Source organism: Astatotilapia calliptera, chromosome 19, assembly GCF_900246225.1.
Source record: "Astatotilapia calliptera chromosome 19, fAstCal1.2, whole genome shotgun sequence".
In the NCBI taxonomy this organism is placed as follows: domain Eukaryota; kingdom Metazoa; phylum Chordata; class Actinopteri; order Cichliformes; family Cichlidae; genus Astatotilapia; species Astatotilapia calliptera.
This window is the reverse complement of record NC_039320.1, coordinates 30,751,992-30,771,159: the sequence shown is the minus strand read 5'-3', so window position 1 is coordinate 30,771,159 and position 19,168 is coordinate 30,751,992. Positions and strand designations below refer to the sequence as shown.

Sequence of the window (19,168 nt, the reverse complement as noted above, 5' to 3'; positions counted from 1 at the left end):
GGGACGTGATCACTCAGATCGAACCAGCGGAAGGTGCTGCACGTGACATCCTCATGAAGATGAGTCCATTATCTGTAACCAGGTGTCCTTATCAGGTAGCCTATCCTAGCTGTCTTTGGGTGATACTCATAGTACACCCTAGATAAGAAAGCAGATCACCACGGGGTACACAGAAACAAACAAGATGGTGAGGATGAGGATAGTTAACAGTCACCAGCTATTCTATTCTACTCTATTCTGTTCTATTATTCAGCCAAGGTTCAGACCAGTAACCTTCTTGTATGTCTGATCTTATTGTAAAGCACTTTGTGATTTTTATTAGAGATGGCACGATACCACTTTTTTATGTCCGATACCGATATCATAAATTTGGATATCTGCCGATACCGATATGAATCCGATATAGTGTTTTTTAATCAACAAAACTGTTTTTTAAATATCTTGCTGCATTTTGTATAAGTTCATACTCAAGTTTAAAACAACAACTACACTAAAGCTATTCTGTTATACCTGTATGCAAAAAAAAAAATTTTCATAGTTCAGCAATACTGATCAATCTAATAAACTTAAACCTACACCATCCTCCCTATTCTGGTATTTTAAAGAGTACTTAGCATAAATATTAAGCAACCTAACTAATAGGGTTCCAACTCCCAGCAACAACAAAAATAAATAAATAAAAAATAGGGAACCACCCCTCACGCTCCACCTCATGATGCTTAATCGACGTAATCAACCTTAATTTGATGCAGTGTGAAAAAAAAAATGCACAGAAATCAATTATTTTTCAAGAAATATTAAATAGATTCAACATCTTTCTTCAACAAAATTGCAGACTGCACAGATGGTACCTTCCCAAAGGAAAAAGTACTATAGCTTACTAGGGTGTGTGTATATATATATATATATATATATATTTATTAGACTTAATAGTTACTATATACAGTAATTGACTTCTATTCATTTTACATCAAATTAAAACTTTGGGTGTCAGATAATTATTTATTAAAAGCTAGACATTTTAAATGAGAATAAGAAAGAAAAGTATGTCTTTGTGCCCCCTTTTCCCTGTTAATGCCCTATCAGCCCCCCTGGCTAAACTTTGCTAGATCCGCCCCTGCACAGTTACCAGCGTCAGCTACGTAGAAAAAGATCCTGGAGTAGAAAGTAATATTAAATAAATTCTAACAACAGCTGATCAAGCTTAAACGTGCTGCTGTTGTTCAGCCGCTGGTTTCCTCTTTCTGGTGCAAAATGGGCCAAAAGCAAACTAGAGACACGGACTCGCGACAGAAAAGCCGATCAGCTGATCGTTAAGCAGTTTCATGATTGAAGTAGCAGCAGGAGAGGCAGTCGCTTGTTAAGCTTAACGCAGGAATGCTTTACAAACATTCAGAGATGGACTTACACACTTGCTTTACTTCTCTCAGGATAACTTTGTCGGAGATGAAATGCCGGGTTGCTAGCGAAGCTCCAAATGCTATCCAGACCACCGACAGGTCCCGCATGCCACAGCCGCTCTATCACGTGATGCATACTGCTCCGACGTGCTAACGTTCTGAGGTGAGTTACGGCGTGTTGCAAGTTTTGTGAGGTGCTTTCGTGATATTTAATGGATCGGATTACATTTTTTAGTTTTCTCCGATATCCGATCCAGTAATTTAGGTCAGTATCGGACCGATACCGATACGTAATATCGGATCGGTCCATCTCTAATTTTTATCTGTGAAATGTGCTATATAAATAAATTTTACTTACTTACTTACTTGCTGTGAGGTGACAGCTGCCCTACATGTCCTGTTGCTAACGTGAAAATAGTGTTATATATGCCTTATTACCTCCCCGTGTGTCGTTCACATCACCAAAGCTAGCCATACTGAACCTCTGGTGTTACCCACCTGAACAATTTTGTGTGTGTGTGTAGTATGGTCTTCACACTCATGTATATACAAATGTAATTTTAAAAATCTTCATGAAAACCAGACCTGATAATTCTCTTCAAGACTTTCTAGTATAACAAATGTTATATAATGTTACCAATATGAACACCAAGATTCTTATATAACTTATATACTTCTTAAGAGGTTACCTGATTACCTCCCTGAGGTAGTTAGCATCATCATTGTACAAAACTCTTAAGTCACAGTACTAGTTTGAAGTGTCAAATGTTATGCACTACAAAGTAGAGCTGGGCGATAGAACGATAACATATGTATTGCGATATAACTTTTTCTCGATAGAAAAATTAAACTATTGCGATAGACCTTGCCGCTCGTCTCCTCTTAAAAAAAGAAAAAAAAGAAAAAAAGAACAGCCAATCCAAATTAAGTAGCACAGAGCCGAACCAATCACAGCCGCAGCGTCACGTCACGTGACTTGTTACGTACAGCACAAGTGCCAAGCCGCACATGTGTATTTGTTTGGGAAGCAGCCACCCACCGTACCGCCCGGGTAATGGAGGAAATGAGTGTGCCGACTAGAAAAGTCAACCGAGCGTGACCGAAGGTTACCGAAGAGAAAACAGATGATGGTTCCAATGCCGGAGAGATTGTCGAACGGAAGAGCCATAGAAGTTCCGTAGTGTGAAGGTATTTCGGCTATTTCAACTCTGACAAAAAACAGTAGCGTTCACTGTAAATTGTGCCGAAAGCAAGTCTGGAAATACAATAGACTGGTGCATGCGCTACGTCCACACGTACAGGTATTTTTGAAAACGCAGATTTTTCTATGCATTTGCACCTTTTGTCCACATGTAAACGGCGTTTTTGGTCACTGAAAACGGAGATTTTTAAAAACTCCGGCCAGGGTGGATATTTTTGAAAACTCCGTTTTTGCATTTACGTGTGGACTAGAAAAACTGAGAAAACACAGCGTCAAAGGTGTGCGCATTTTTTTACGTCACGCTGTGTGCCACGTTATTGTTTCGGTGAAATGAATTTCTACAATACTGTTACTGTTAATTCTACTCTCTGCAGTGTTTAAATGCTTACATATACACAAAGTTACTATCCGTCCACACATACGACTCGGTTCTGCTTCTATGCCCCAGCTTTGTTTACTTTTTCCCACCGAGGCTTCTAGACTTCTGATTGGCCAACATTTCTGCACGGTTAGGAATCTAGCTCCACCTGCTGCTTTGGCATGTTCATAGCAGCGTTTTCCTTCATTTCTGCCTTTATGTGTGGACGGGATTATTTTTTAAAACGAAAACGGAAAATCTCCGTTTTCAAAAATACCCGTGTACGTGTGGACGTAGCCTCAGTCTCTGACTGGAAGCGCTAATTCGTCATTCGGCTTTTGTCAGACTAAAGTAACTGTTAAAACTGTTTGAAAAGCTAAGCTATACAACAAGGAGAGATTGAGAATTTCCTTTTAGTTCTCAGTTTATTTGATATTGACAAAAGTTAGTCAGTTTTGTCTGTTCTTCTGTAAAACAAACTAAGATTTATTTTTAGAATTAATATTTTGTTTCTAAGTGGAATTGACAATTTAGTCTGTTTCGTTTGTTCTATTTTGAAACTTAAACGCTTAACGGCTGCCTTTTGTGTAGTTTGCAATATTTGCCTTTATTTATCTGAAAAAGTCTCATGTTCCTTAAGTACATCTACCCTGTTGAACTTATTATGGGAAATAAATATTTAAATAAAAACAAGCTGCTGATTATTTAAAATTTTACTTGTGAGCAACGGCACATTTAAATCTTACAAATATAGTTATTTGGCTTATATCGTGATATATATCGTTATCGCCTGAAATGAAAAAAACATATCGTGATATGAAAAAATCTTATATCGCCCAGCTCTACTACAAAGTCAGGAAAGTAGTGTCAAAAAGTCATTAGCTATCTGGATTTATAGTCACACTCATTAATTTATTAATGTACAATGTAGAAAAGCACTACAGATGTCACACTACCCTAGAGGGCACTTGTACTGAATGATTTGGGTCAGTGAGTGTGTGAGATGACTTATTTGATGCCAATATTTAAAAGTTGTAACTTTAGTAAAAACTTAACTGAAAACATGCAAATCACTACTTATTATGTGTACTGTACATTTATTTCAACCCATTTTAATGAATGTTTAATATTTAACATTTTTCAGCTTCACCTCCTGCTAAAAGTTCTACACTAGCAGCTGGACCATCCTCTGCTGACAGTGTCGATGCTGGATCAGTCCCAGACCCAGAGGCTCTAAACGAGGAATTTATTCTTCAGGCACAACAATAAAACAGGCATCTGTAACCAGAACAGTTACAGATGCCTGTTGCCACCAAGGTGTTACTGCGCCAAGACCAAATCCTCCTCTACCCTGTTGGATGTGACCACATCACAGTGCCGAAGAGCGGATTTCGCCTGTAGCACAGATGTGGCTGTGGTCCACCTCCTCCCCGTTGCTAGGGTGGGAGCAGTGCCTCTCACTATGGGGTCCCGGGAGCCCGTGAGTGACATCTCAAGCCTTACTTTTGCACATTTAATCTCCTCAACCAGGCTAGGGATAGGCAATGACAGTATCCCGTCGCTGTAGAGTCCAACGCTGCTGAGGCATTTGGGAAGTCCGAGCCACTTCTTAATGTAGGAGCTCACTAGCCTCTCTAGTTGATTGGCATGATTGAGTGAGACCTCGTACATTGTCAGCGGCCACAGTAGTCTGGGTAATAACCCAAACTGGAAGCACCAGAGCTTCAGTTTCCCTGGGAGTGCAGTGTTGTTAATCTGCTTGAGGTCATCAGCCAAGATCTGCCTTAGTTGTTCTAGTTGCCACGTATCATTGAGGTCTGCATTATACCACCATCCCAGGCTCTTTATGGGCTTCTCTAAGACTGCTGGAATTGGTTCTCCACTGATATAGAATTGCTAGGCTGTCAGTTTTCCTTTTATGATGGAGATACTGCAAGATTTACTTGGCTTAAACTCCATTTTTGCCCATTCTATGTTTTCCTGGAGCTTCTGTAGCAATCGCCTAGTACATGGTTTTGTTGTTGTAATGATGGTCATGTCATCTATGTAGGCCCTAATGGGTAGAAGACGAAGGCCACTCTTGAGTCTCTCACATCCCACTACCCACTGGGATACCTGCATAACCAACTCCATTGCCATGATAAATGCCAGAGGGGAAATTGTGCAGTCTGCCATAACTCCAATTTCCAGGTGCTGCCAAGGAAATTGGAGTTATTAGTTGTTATTAGTTATTAGTGATGTGTGAATGATGAGCAATACCTTTGTAGAAAGGCAATTTATAAAGTTCGTCCATTTACTAGTATAAAGGGCAGATCTGCCAGATGCAATGTGGTACGTGCTGACCAACCCACTCAATATGCTGTCTACGTCTGAATATAGGTTTGAAACCTTATACCTTAAATTCCCCACCCCAAATAAAAAATAAAACTTCGTTTACGCCCATGGAGCTTAACCTAAACCTAAATCCTTGACTTTAATCCCACGATTTTTAACAGCTTCTGAGCTTTCTTAATATTATTATACATTTTAGTGGGGAACGCTGCCTTGTTTATTGTTGTGTCATGGAGCCTTATGCAAACTGCAAGAAAACAGAGGCAACTGTTGCTACTTTTTTTCCATCTTGTTCTGTGTGTGTAAGGTTCTTCAATGAAAATAGCTGCAGAGTAACTTGAAAGCTCTACTTTGGAGCTTGGAAGCCTGACACCGGACCAGCATGGAACAATGGAACTGTGAGAAGAGCTTGATGATTGGACTTTTCAACAACCCCAATCATGGTGCAAAGAAAGAACACAGATGTCATGAACAGCATGGAGTAGAGTGAGTGTTTAAAAAAACAAACACAAAAACAACACAAAAACAAAACATGTGATCACCTTTGGTAAGCCTGCTTAAATTCTCATATTCATGGGATGCAACAGTGTTATAAGAGTTTCTGAAATTAAGATTTCCATATCCTTTGGCCATGGTACTCAGAAGTTTACATTAGTTTGGACAATCTAGGACTGGAAAAATGAGTAAGACAAACACCTAGACCAGTAGTTTTCCCTGTCCTTCTCCACAGAATTTGTATATCTAATCCTAACCTGGAGATTCTACTGACTAAACCAAATCCCAGCGTTATTCCACTTTTGACAACTAGGGTATTCAAAGCACAGGGAATAAATCAGGATTGGACCCTAAATTTAGCTGATTTTAATGAATGTAAATTAAAATGTAGTGCTTGTGTTGCCATCTTAGGTTATCCTGGTGACTGTGCAGTTAGCTATATGGGAGTAGGGAGCAGACATGATTAATGGGGAGTCACGGATTACACTACACTTTCTATTTGATTTATTCAAAGCAGTTAAGACAATATAAAGTCAAACTATAAAATCATTTACAATCACATCAAACAAAGTTCCAGGATTCAGTGCCATATGATATATTTTTTTCCTCCACATACACTGTATATAAAAAGATGGAGATGGAGGAAACCACCAAGACATTAAGTATTATTTCCGAGAAGCGTGGTGTGTTGAAACTTAGCTGTTTTGAAAACAGATGCAACAAATGAGGGGTGGAGCCCATTGAGGGAACTGAGGGATGCTCCTATGGTAGTGACAAGCCAACTACACGGCTAACACCAAATACTAATATGGTCATTTGATTCTAACACCAGGCTATAAGGCACATCCTGTACAAGTGTGATGGATTCTGATGTGCTACAAACACACGATTCACTACAAGTTATGCCCCAAAACAATTCCAGCCTTATCTTGAAGTCTTGGCATCTCTTCAAAGAAAGGTCTTAAACCAGTGTTTTGTTGGCTGTGAGCTGTAGAAAGACATTAATTTCTGTTCAGGACTGAGGTTTGATATGACAGGATCATTCCAACAAAAAAAAAACACAGTGATGCATAATTACATGGTAATTAAATACTATAACCCATTTCTGTCAATACATCGCCCAAAATTTTACACACAACATTATTATGCTTGAAGCTATCGGCTGTAAAGTACTAATCAAGTCCATAAATGAATCAGGACATTCAGCATAGTGTAAATCATGATTTAAAGTTAATTCATCACTCAGCCACCAAAGCAAAGTTATCAAACTGGGCCAGTTCAAATGAGCGTGTTCCTATGGCAGCCCAGCCAGCCTTTGGGGTCAGTATCACAGCATTCTTCCACAGAGGGTATCCATTCAGTGACCCTGATGCATACTGTCCCTACAGTAAAGAGAAAAACATCTTTACATTTTCAAATCCGTGCAAAAAGATAGACTTTTCATAGGTTAATTCGTAAATTAATGTGGCTGTGACAAGACAGGCATATTGCTGAAATGTTCAGTTACAGTGTGTCAACACAATAACCTACACCAGAAAGGACTGTTCCTGCACAGCTACCAGCAAGCAGGACTGATTACTGCCCCAGTTAACTGTGTCGTCAAGGTTATAATCCTTCACTTTTATTTTGTCTTCATATATGATCACAAACTGTTTACCTTGCCTTTTTTCAGAACAACCTCAAGTGTGACGTCTGTTATTTCTTGATTTTGACATACTGTATTAACACACCTACAAATCTACAAATCACCTAAAAAACAAACAAACCTCCATATAAAATCCAAGTAGGAAAAAGGCAGATTTTTTGCTCTGTCTTGCTAATACATCATCTTAAATCTCTCATGTGATTTAGATGCTGACTCAAAATACTATTGATAATGAGAGTAGCTAATCTGAGTTGATCTAATCTCCACGTCCTAACATGGTTTATTGGATTACAAACTCCTTTAATCATCATAACAGTGGAAGAAGTGAGAGTATAAAGAAACATTAGAAATAGTAAAAAGTGTCTACTTACTTTTACAGTGAGTGACAAGGTGTACCAGCTATGTACCTCAGTACCAGACTGTCCCTCTGCAAGTACAGTCTCGCCAACTGTTGACAAAAGAACAGTGATGAGAGGCACAGAAACAACAAACTGTCCAACTATGGAAATTATGGAGAAACTGTCTACGAAATAAAAGACTATAAGTGATGATTTTGGTTTTCAGTTTGGAGTTAAGTGTGATGAACCAATTCAATTCTATTTTATTTATACAGTGCCAAATCTTAACAGCAGTGGCCTCAAGTTTCTTTGTCAGTACTGTCAGTACTCTTGCTGCAGGATTTTGGATCATCTGAAGGCTTTTCGGGGAGTTTTTAGGACATCCTGATAATAATGAATTACAGTATAGTATGCCTTCTAATGACACTTCCTAAAGAAAGCAGGCATAATGTACATACAATTAGCCTAAGCATAGAGCCCTGTGGAACTCCATAATTAACCTTACTGTATGAAGACGACGACTCCTTAACAGGAAAAATTGGAGTCTACAGGGAGTGCAGAATTATTAGGCAAATGAGTATTTTGTCCACATCATCCTCTTCATGCATGTTGTCTTACTCCAAGCTGTATAGGCTCGAAAGCCTGCTACCAATTAAGCATATTAGGTGATGTGCATCTCTGTAATGAGAAGGGGTGTGGTCTAATGACATCAACACCCTATATCAGGTGTGCATAATTATTAGGCAACGTCCTTTCCTTTGGCAAAATGGGTCAAAAGAAGGACTTGACAGGCTCAGAAAAGTCAAAAATAGTGAGATATCTTGCAGAGGGATGCAGCAGTCTCAAAATTGCAAAGCTTCTGAAGCGTGATCATTGAACAATCAAGCGTTTCATTCAAAATAGTCACCAGGGTCGCAAGAAGCGTGTGGAAAAACCAAGGCGCAAAATAACTGCCCATGAACTGAGAAAAGTCAAGCGCGCAGCTGCCAAGATGCCACTTGCCACCAGTTTGGCCATATTTCAGAGCTGCAACATCACTGGAGTGCCCAAAAGCACAAGGTGTGCAATACTCAGAGACATGGCCAAGGTAAGAAAGGCTGAAAGACGACCACCACTGAACAAGACACACAAGCTGAAACGTCAAGACTGGGCCAAGAAATATCTCAAGACTGGTTTTTCTAAGGTTTTATAGACTGATGAAATGAGAGTGAGTCTTGATGGGCCAGATGGATGGGCCCGTGGCTGGATTGGTAAAGGGCAGAGAGCTCTAGCAAGACGCCAGCAAGGTGGAGGTGGAGTACTGGTTTGGGCTGGTATCATCAAAGATGAGCTTGTGGGGCCTTTTCGGGTTAAGGATGGAGTCGAGCTTCCAGTTTCTGGAAGACACCTTCTTCAAGCAGTGGTACAGGAAGAAGTCTGCATCCTTCAAGAAAAACATGATTTTCATGCAGGACAATGCTCCATCACACGCGTCCAAGTACTCCACAGCGTGGCTGGCAAGAAAGGGTATAAAAGAAGAAAAACTAATGACATGGCCTCCTTGTTCACCTGATCTGAACCCCATTGAGAACCTGTGGTCCATCATCAAATGTGAGATTTACAAGGAGGGAAAACAGTACACCTCTCTGAACAGTGTCTGGGAGGCTGTGGTTGCTGCTGCACGCAATGTTGATGGTGAACAGATCAAAACACTGACAGAATCCATGGATGGCAGGCTTTTGAGTGTCCTTGCAAAGAAAGGTGGCTATATTGGTCGCTGATTTGTTTTTGTTTTGTTTTTGAATGTCAGAAATGTATATTTGGGAATGTGGAGATGTTATATTGGTTTCACTGGTAAAAAGAAATAATTGAAATAGGTATATATTTGTTTTTTGTTAAGTTGCCTAATAATTATGCACAGTAATCGTCACCTGCACACACAGATATCCCCCTGAAATAGCTAAAAATAAAAACAAACTAAAAACTACTTCCAAAAACATTCAGCTTTGATATTAATGAGTTTTTTGGGTTCATTGAGAACATGGTTGTTGTTCAAAAATAAAATTATTCCTCAAAAATACAACTTGCCTAATAATGCTGCACTCCCTGTATTAGATGAATGTAATTCAAACCACTGCAGTGCAGTCAGCCATGGAGCTACTCCAGCGCTCGATTAATAAACAGCTAACAACGCACCCGGACTGCGCTGTGACCATGGCAGGAGATTTTAACCATGCAAACCTGAAATCTGTCCTGCCTGGATTCTTTAAAAACTTGAGCTTCCCAACAAGCGAAAACAACACACTTGACCAGGTCTACACCAACATCCCAGATGCTTACAAAGCCACCCCACTGCCTCATCTTGGACTCTCAGACCATCTCTCTCTGTCCCTGATCCCTCCCTTTAAACCTCTAATTCAAAGACAAAAACCATCTGTAAAAACAGTACGAGAGTAGACCATGGAAGCCACCACGGCCCTACAAAACTGTTTTGATAACATGAATTGGAGTGCATTTGCAGAAGGATCAGACTTGGGGGGCCACACATCTGCTGTACTCTCATTCATCAACTTCTGTAGCGAGAGTGTAACAACAACAAAGACTGTTAAAGTGTTCCCGAACCAGAAGCCATGGCTCAACAGTGAGGTGCGAGCCCTACTAATAACATGGGACAGTGCCTTCAAATCAGGAGACCAACAAAGAGGCACGCCAATCTCTGCTTAAACGCATAAAAGAAGCCAAGCGGAAATACAAACAGTGCATCAAGGAACACTTTAACACAAACAATTCCAGAAACATGTGGCAGGGGATCAAGACACTCACTGGCTACAAGGACAGTCGCACACAAACTCCCCGGACATCACCTTACCTGACACCCTAAACCAGTTTTTTGCCCGCTTTGACCAACAAAACAGGGACACCAACACCCATCCTGCTGTTTCAGAGAGGGACGACATGCTTTAACTGCTCTAATAGAATATTATGGGCAATAGTGATGTGTCGTTCGCGAACGAAATGGCTCTTAGAGTCGACTCTTTGAAGTGAACGACGCGAGCCGGCTCCTTATCGCGAGCCGTGGGGTTGTTTTTCTTTCTCTCACCCTCTCTCTCTCTCGCACCTTTTTTCCGCTTCACTCCGCATGCGAGGCTTGTACTTTGTGCTGGGAAGAGGGGGGAGGGGCGGTAGTTACACTTGCAGTAGCACAGGAACAGAGCGGGAGAGAAAGAGAGCCAGGGACAATAACGTCACATTAGAAAGGTATAGTAATCATCCACAACTATTTTCAGTTGCGGATGATAACGGATTCAGAAAGCTTATTCATGCAGGCCCATATGACAGAATATGCAAGCTCTTTTTGTTTTTATATTTTAATTTATATTTAATTGTGTTGTGGTTTGCAGTGTTTTGTGTTGTTTCACTTTAAAATTGTTTAAAAGGAAAAAGCTGAAAATTTAAATTGTTAAAAGTTTAAAATGTAAATAGTTGGTTTTTGTATTATATGATTTCAAAGGAGCTTGCAAAGAAAAGCGTCTGGACTTCTTTAAGTTGCTTGAAGACGTTTCACCTCTCATCCGAGAAGCTTCTTCAGTTCTAAGGTCAAATGGTGGAGAGTCCCAGATATAAACCTAGTGGGAGTAACCCCCCACAGAGGGACAAAAGGACCCCCTGATGATTCTCTATTCGCCTGAGCCAAGGTGTGAAACTGGGTGTGGGTCCCAATCAGCCAGAGTTTCGGGTGAGTTCATTGTGAAACCTGGCCCCACCTTATCATGCGAATTCCTGAGGTCAGATGGCCCAGGATGTGAGTGGGCGTTAAGGCGTCTGGGAAGGGATCTCAAAACTGGATTATAGATGGCAGAGAGTTGGTGTCGTAAACCCCCGCCTTTGTTCAAAGATGGTCGCTCACAGTGGACATAGATGGCTTCTTTCACTCCTCTTTCAAACCATCTGTCCTCTCTGTCCAAAATGTGAACATTGGCATCCTCGAAAGAGTGTCCTTTATCCTTAAGATGCAGAGGGACTGCTGAGTCTTGTCCTGTGGAGGTGGCTCTTCTGTGTTGTGCCATGTGCTTGTGAAGTGGCTGTTTGGTCTCTCCAATGTAGAGGTCTGAGCATTCCTCGCTGCACTGTACAGCATACACCACATTGTTAAGTTTGTGTTTTGGCGTTTTGTCTCCACCATTTGACCTTAGAACTGAAGAAGCTTCTCGGATGAGAGGTGAAACGTCTTCAAGCAACTTAAAGAAGTCCAGACGCTTTTCTTTGCAAGCTCCTTTGACTACGATGACCTGGATGACTGAGAACCTTCACAGACATATTACAGTGGGGCAAAAAAGTATTTAGTCAGCCACCGATTGTGCAAGTTCCCCCACCTAAAATGATGACAGAGGTCAGTAATTTGCACCAGAGGTACACTTCAACTGTGAGAGACAGAATGTGAAAAAAAAAAAATCCATGAATTCACATGGTAGGATTTGTAAAGAATTTATTCGTAAATTAGGGTGGAAAATAAGTATTTGGTCACCTCAAACAAGGAAAATCTCTGGCTCTCACAGACCTGTAACGTCGTCTGTAAGAAGCTTTTCTGTCCCCCACTCGTTACCTGTATGAATGGCACCTGTTTGAACTCATCATCTGTATAAAAGACACCTGTCCACAGCCTCAAACAGTCAGACTCCAAACTTCGCCATGGCCAAGACCAAAGAGCTTTCGAAGGACACCAGGAAAAGTATTGTAGACCTGCACCAGACTGGGAAGAGTGAATCTACAATAGGCAAGCAGCTTGGTGTGAAAAAAATCAACTGTGGGAGCAATCGTCAGAAAATGGAAGACATACAAGACCACTGATAATCTCCCTCGATCTGGGGCTCCACGCAAGATCTCATCCCGTGGGGTCAAAATGATCATGAGAACGGTGAGCAAAGATCCCAGAACCACACGGGGGAACCTGGTGAATGACCTGCAGAGAGCTGGGACCAAAGTAACAAAGGTCACCATCAGTAACACACTACAACGGCAGGGAATCAAATCCCGCAGTGCCAGACGTGTACCGCTGCTGAAGCCAGTGCATGTCCAGGCCCGTCTGAAGTTTGCCAGAGAGCACATGGATGATACAGCAGAGGATTGGGAGAATGTCATGTGGTCAGATGAAACCAAAGTAGAACTTTTTTGGTATAAACTCAACTCGTCGTGTTTGGAGGAAGAAGAATACTGAGTTGCATCCCAAGAACACCATACCTACTGTGAAGCATGGGGGTGGAAACATCATGCTATGGGGCTGTTTTTCTGCCAAGGGGACAGGAAGACTGATCCGTGTTAAGGACAGAATGAATGGGGCCATGTATCGTGAGATTTTGAGCCAAAACCTCCTTCCATCAGTGAGAACTTTGAAGATGAAACGAGGCTGGGTCTTCCAACATGACAATGATCCAAAACACACCGCCCAGGCAACAAAGGAGTGGCTCTGTAAAAAGAAGCATTTGAAAGTCCTGGAGTGGCCTAGCCAGTCTCCAGACCTCAACCCCATAGAAAATCTGTGGCGGGAGTTGAAAGTCCGTGTTGCTCGGCAACAGCCCCAAAACATCACTGCTCTCGAGAAGATCTGCATGGAGGAATGGGCCAAAATACCAGCTACTGTGTGTGCAAACCTGGTAAAGACCTATAGTAAACGTTTGACCTCTGTTATTGCCAACAAAGGTTATGTTACAAAGTATTGAGTTGTATTTTTCTTATTGACCAAATACTTATTTTCCACCCTGATTTACGAATAAATTCTTTACAAATCCTACCATGTGGATTCATGGATTTTTTTTTCACATTCTGTCTCTCACAGTTGAAGTGTACCTCTGGTGAAAATTACTGACCTCTGTCATCATTTTAGGTGGGGGAACTTGCACAATCGGTGGCTGACTAAATACTTTTTTGCCCCACTGTATATGATTTATTTATTACATTTTATGTGGAGTGAATAAATAAAGTATATTTATGGTGGCCCTTAGAGACAAAGCACGTACAAACTCCAAAACATGTAAAAATTCCAAAACACATAAAAACCCAGAAGCATGTACAAACTCAGAATCACGTACAAACTCCAAAACACGTAAAAACCCAGAAGCATGTACAAACTCTGAAGCACATACAAAAGACAACAGAAGTGCTCCAGGATGCTAGGGCGCAGTGTTGAGCTTTTGTTACCTAGTGGCTACACAAGCCAGGAAGTATCAACAATCGGATTTGGTGTGTGGTAGTAAGTCAAGTCAAGTCAAGTTGGCTTTATTGTCACTTCAACCATATACAGTTAGTACACAGTGAAGCGAAACAACGTTCCTCCAGGACCAAGGTGCTACATGCAACATAAATTTACAACATAAATTAACAGAAAACACTAAACTAGCTAACTAAGAGGCCTAGTTAGCTGGCTAGCAGAGACAAGACAGACTGACCTAACATAGACTAACAAAGACTTCACGCCCCAAGGACCTCAACAGCTACAGGCCGGTGGCTCTGACATCCCACCTGATGAAGACCCTGGAGCGGTTGGTCCTGGCTCAGCTTCGGCGCCTAACAAGCTCATCACTGGACCCACTTCAGTTTGCCTACCAGCCTGGCATTGGAGCGGATGATGCCGTCATTCACCTCCTACATCGTTCCCTCGCTCACCTGGAGACCGCTGGAAGCACTGTGAGAATCATGTTCTTTGATTTCTCCAGTGCCTTCAACACTATTCTTCCCTCGGTTCTGAAGGACAAGCTGGAGAACTCTGGAGTGGACCATCACCTCACTACCTGGATTTTGGACTACCTCACCGACCGACCACAGTATGTGAGGACTCAGGGCTGTGTGTCGGACAGGGTCGTCTGCAGTACGGGGGCCCCACAGGGAACGGTTCTGGCTCCGTTCCTCTTCACCATCTACACTGCAGACTTCTCCCACAATTCCACCCAGTGCTTCCTGCAGAAGTTCTCTGATGACTCTGCAATAGTCGGCCTCATCACTGATGGGGACGACAAGGAGTACAGAGGACTGACTCAAGACTTTGTGGACTGGTGCCAGCTGAACTACCTCCAGATCAACGCCAGTAAAACCAAGGAGCTGGTGGTAGACTTCCGCAGGCACAAGCATTCTCCACTGCAACCACTGAACATCCAGGGTATGGACATAGAGGCTGTGGACAGCTACAGGTACCTTGGTGTTCATCTGAACAACAGACTGGACTGGACTCATAACTCAGACGCCCTCTACAGGAAAGGGCAGAGCAGGTTGTACCTGCTGCGGAGACTCAGGTCGTTTGGGGTGGAGGGCCCACTCCTGAAGACCTTCTATGACTCTGTGGTGGCTTCTGCTATCTTTTATGGTGTGGTCTGCTGGGGCGGCAGCATCTCTGCTGGGGACAGGAAGAGACTGAACAGGGTGATCCGAAGGGCCAGCTCTGTTCTAGGATGCCCTCTGGACCCAGTGAAGGTGGTGAGTGACAGGAGAATGGCGGCTAAGCTGTCATCCCTGTTGGACAACGTCTCCCACCCCATGCAGCAGACTGTGACAGCACTGAGCAGCTCCTTCAGTGGGAGACTGCGGCACCCACGGTGTGGGACGGAGAGATTTCGCAGGTCTTTCCTCCCCACTGCTGTCAGACTCCACAACAAAGACTTTAACTGAACAAACACACACATCCACACATGTGCAATAACACTAAGTGCAATAATCTTTTCTGGCATCGTTGTATTTTTACTCAGTTGTATATAGCATTCGTATTCTATTTTTATCTTATTGTATATTTTTATTCTATTTTATTCTACTGTATATAGTATATTATTTTATTCTATTCTGTACAGCTGTGTACTGTATTTATTCTTATTGTATTCTAATTTTTGCGTCATAACTTTTGCACTGTCCACTTCCTGCTGTGACAAAACAAATTTCCCACGTGTGGGACTAATAAAGGTTATCTTATCTTATCTTATCTTAAATTACAACATAAATTAACAAAAACTAACTATCTAACTATCTAAGGAAGACTTTTTTTTTCTTGTTAACAGACAGCAGACAACAAAGTGCACGTGTAAATGTGCAAACAAGAGCAACAAAGTGACAGTGTGACAAAAAAACACAACGTAACATAATAATAAGGTTTTGTGATGATGAGTTGAGGTAGAGGAGGAACAGTAAACATTCCTTAGTGTAGCAGCAAAAATTAGGAAGTAAAGAAGTTAGTGCAAAAAGTCCAGTAATAGGTTGGTGTGTACGATAGTTTGGTGGTGTAGGTCAGTGTGTTTGCACTTGTGTTGATTAGTCAGGGCAGTCTCAATGTTTTGAGGTAGTTGAGTTAAGCTGAGTGATAATGTGTGTGTGTGTGTGTGTGTGTGTGTGTGTGTGTGTGTGTGTGTGTGTGTGTGTGTGTTTATCAGTCCAGTCCCTTTTTGCTGAGGAGACGGATGGCTTGTGGAAAAAAGCTGTTGCACAGTCTGGATGTGTGTGCCCGAATGCTTCGGTACCTTTTTCCAGATGGCAGGAGTGTGAAGAGTGTGTGAGAGGGGTGTGTCCGATCAGCCACAATGCTGGTGCCTTTGCGAATGCAGCGTGTGGTGTAGATGTCCTCAATAGAGGGGAGAGAGACACCGATGATCTTCTCTGCTGTTCCCACTATCCGCTGTAGGGTCTTGCAGTTCGATATGGCACAGTTCCCAAACCAGACAGTGATGCAGCCGCTCAGGATGCTCTCGATAGTTCCTCTATAGAAGGTGGTCAGGATCGGTGGTGGAAGCCGAGCCTTTCTCAGTCTTCTCAGAAAGAAGAGACGCTGTTGGGCTTTCTTGTGCAGGGAGCTGGTGTTGAGGGACCAGCCAAGGTCCTTCTCCATGTGGACGCCCAGGAATTTGGTGCTGTCGACGATCTCCACAGAGGAGCCGTTGATGCTCAGCAGCCACATCCGCCGTGTGTCGCCACTGTCCTTGAAGTGGTTGTGGATTCTCTGGGCGTGTGCGCGCTTCGCCTCTCTGATGGCCCGAGAAAGTTCGGCCCTAGCTCTTCTAAGCGCCACTCCGATAATGAAAACAGTGGTGAATTCCCGTGGTAAATAAAAAGGTCTGCATCTAACAGTCACAAACTCCACCAGCGATGAGCAATAACTAGAAACTAGCACAGAGTTCTTGGACCATTTCGCGTTGATGTAAACACACAAGCCGCCACCGCGAGTCTTACCACACAGAGCTGCATTTCTGTCGGCGCAAAACGAGGCCAGCCCGTTTAGCTGAAACAGGTAAATGAACTTTTTTTAAAAAAAAATATTTGAATATATGTAAGTGCTTGTCTATAAATACACAAACAATACACATATGCTTTCAATTGTGTAATTTAAGTGATCTAGGTAGCTCTGTTTTGGAAGTTCAGTTAACGCTAGAAATGTGTTTTGGAGTTTGTATATGCTTTAGAGTTTGCACGTGCTTTGTCTCTAGGGGCCACCGCATATATTTATATTTAAACATATATAAATAAAACCACTTTTTTACATTAGTAATTCCTTTTGCGCATAATTTTATATTATTGTTGATAATAAATTAATTAAAGCAACAAACCAACCTGAAGAGCCGGTTCTTTTTAGTGAGCCGAGCCGAAAGAGCCGGATCTCTAAAAAGAGCCGGAAATCCCATCACTAATGGGCAACAGTATGGAACGCTGTACTGAGATGATGTGCAACCTTAACTAATGCTGTTTCAGTACTTTGATAAGTTGTGAAACTTGACTGAAACTATTCTAATTTTATATTTGTGTTATGTCTTATGTTTTTATGATTATGTAAACTGCATGCTTTTATGTTACTTTTATTATTCTGCTGTGTACAGTGTCCTTGAGTGTTCTGAAAGGCGCCTTTTAAATAAAATGTATTATTATCATTTTTAATAAGAATCAATCCGCTGTAGATGATCAGTTACTTGTTTTAGGACTATTCTTTCAAAAATTTGAGAAAGAGTTGACAAATCTAATATTAATGTTAGGCCAATTTTCAAAAGGTTGAAGACTGGCCTAGAACTAGCTAAGACAGCGGGATCAAGTGATTGCTTTGTAAGTAATGGTTTAACTAGTGGAACATCAAAACCCTGTGGTACACAGCCCATTAATAAAGACAGATTGATCATTTTTTAAGACTCAATCATTAACTAATGGTAGGACATCTTTGATCATTCTTATAGAAGGTTGGAGCAGAGACAGATTGTACTGACCAAGATCATTGGTAACTTTGTAGGTGCCATCAGCAAACACCCAGAAGAAGACTCCTTTAGCACTGCGGATCGACTGTCCCCCTTTATCCACTCTGGCTGCTATGAACACACCACCAGCATTCATCTTCTCCATGAAGACGTCACATGTCACTGTCAGGCTCTGCCTGTATAAAATAACAATGTAACAGGGTGGAGAAAAAAATATATATATTTTGTGTGTCTGTGTGTGTCTGCCTACCTCCTCAGCCACAGACACCCCATGAATTACTTTAGTTGGGTTAGTGATAGTAGTGACTAACCCAACTAAGGTAATCATAGTAGTCACAGGACTACTCACCAGTAATAGTCTCCGATGACACTAATGGTCTGATCAGCATCCGTTGCCCATGTGATGGGCCTTTCTGTTAGAACCTGTCTTAAGGTGAAAACGTGAGGTCCAGGATCAGTCAGGTTAATGTAGTACTCAAACACTCCTGTCTGATCAGCAAAGTATGGAGCTTCTGAAAAAGGTGGGCTTCCTATACATACACAGAAGCAGATTTAAAATAAAGGTCACATTTTATGTCATTTTAATGGACGTTAAAAATTCGGTGAGTTTTGGGTTCATGCACATGGTTAACTTACGAACATCAAAGTCATCCTTGTACACTTTAGGAAAGCGAGCTGAGGGAGGTGGGTCGGGATAGCTGCCTTTGCTTCCTGTGCTAACAGTGGTCAGTGTGTAAACCTCGTCTTCAGCCAGATTCAGGGTAAACGAGCCATCTACAAGCTAATGTCATATAAAGACAGTGTTACAGTTGACAAACTGGTGCCCACATATCACTGAGGTGCATCTTTCTTCAGAGTGTAAACAGCACCTTCAGGGGTTTTAGTTTCTCAAAAAAGGAGGGCTTGTTCGTCTTAAAGTCAAACTGTGACCGCCACACTTGGAGCTCTTTAATGGATGCCTAAGAAGAAATAAATAATCTTGAACATGAGAGATGTACAAGTCAGAAACTCTAAGCAAGATTCAAGAAGATAACATGAACTTACAATAGACCCCTTTAGCCAGAAAGTTGCATTTTGGGATGTTACATTAAAGGGAGGTAGTGGAGGTCTTATGCACACTGAATGATTGTGAGTCTATAAAGGAAACAAAAAGCTTTGTTAAAAGGAGCATTCATGTGTGTGTGTGTGTGTGTGTGTGTGTGTGTGTGTGTGTGTG

General features: G+C 41.8%; 1 protein-coding gene across 2 annotated transcripts in view; it reads right to left on the bottom strand.

Annotated features, from left to right (window-relative positions):
• Nucleotides 1–6,266: 6,266 nt before the first annotated feature.
• galcb (galactosylceramidase b) overlaps nucleotides 6,267–19,168 on the bottom strand; it is a 54,141-nt gene continuing 41,239 nt past the window's right edge. For both annotated transcript variants that reach the window (XM_026151948.1, XM_026151947.1), the window contains exons 11-17: nucleotides 18,997–19,086; nucleotides 18,822–18,911; nucleotides 18,589–18,733; nucleotides 18,302–18,482; nucleotides 17,965–18,128; nucleotides 7,802–7,878; nucleotides 6,267–7,167 (exon numbers count right to left, since the gene is read on the bottom strand). In XM_026151948.1, coding sequence (XP_026007733.1) covers nucleotides 7,024–7,167; nucleotides 7,802–7,878; nucleotides 17,965–18,128; nucleotides 18,302–18,482; nucleotides 18,589–18,733; nucleotides 18,822–18,911; nucleotides 18,997–19,086 — 891 coding nt within the window. In that variant the 3' untranslated portion in view covers nucleotides 6,267–7,023. The remainder of the gene's footprint in view (nucleotides 7,168–7,801; nucleotides 7,879–17,964; nucleotides 18,129–18,301; nucleotides 18,483–18,588; nucleotides 18,734–18,821; nucleotides 18,912–18,996; nucleotides 19,087–19,168) is intronic.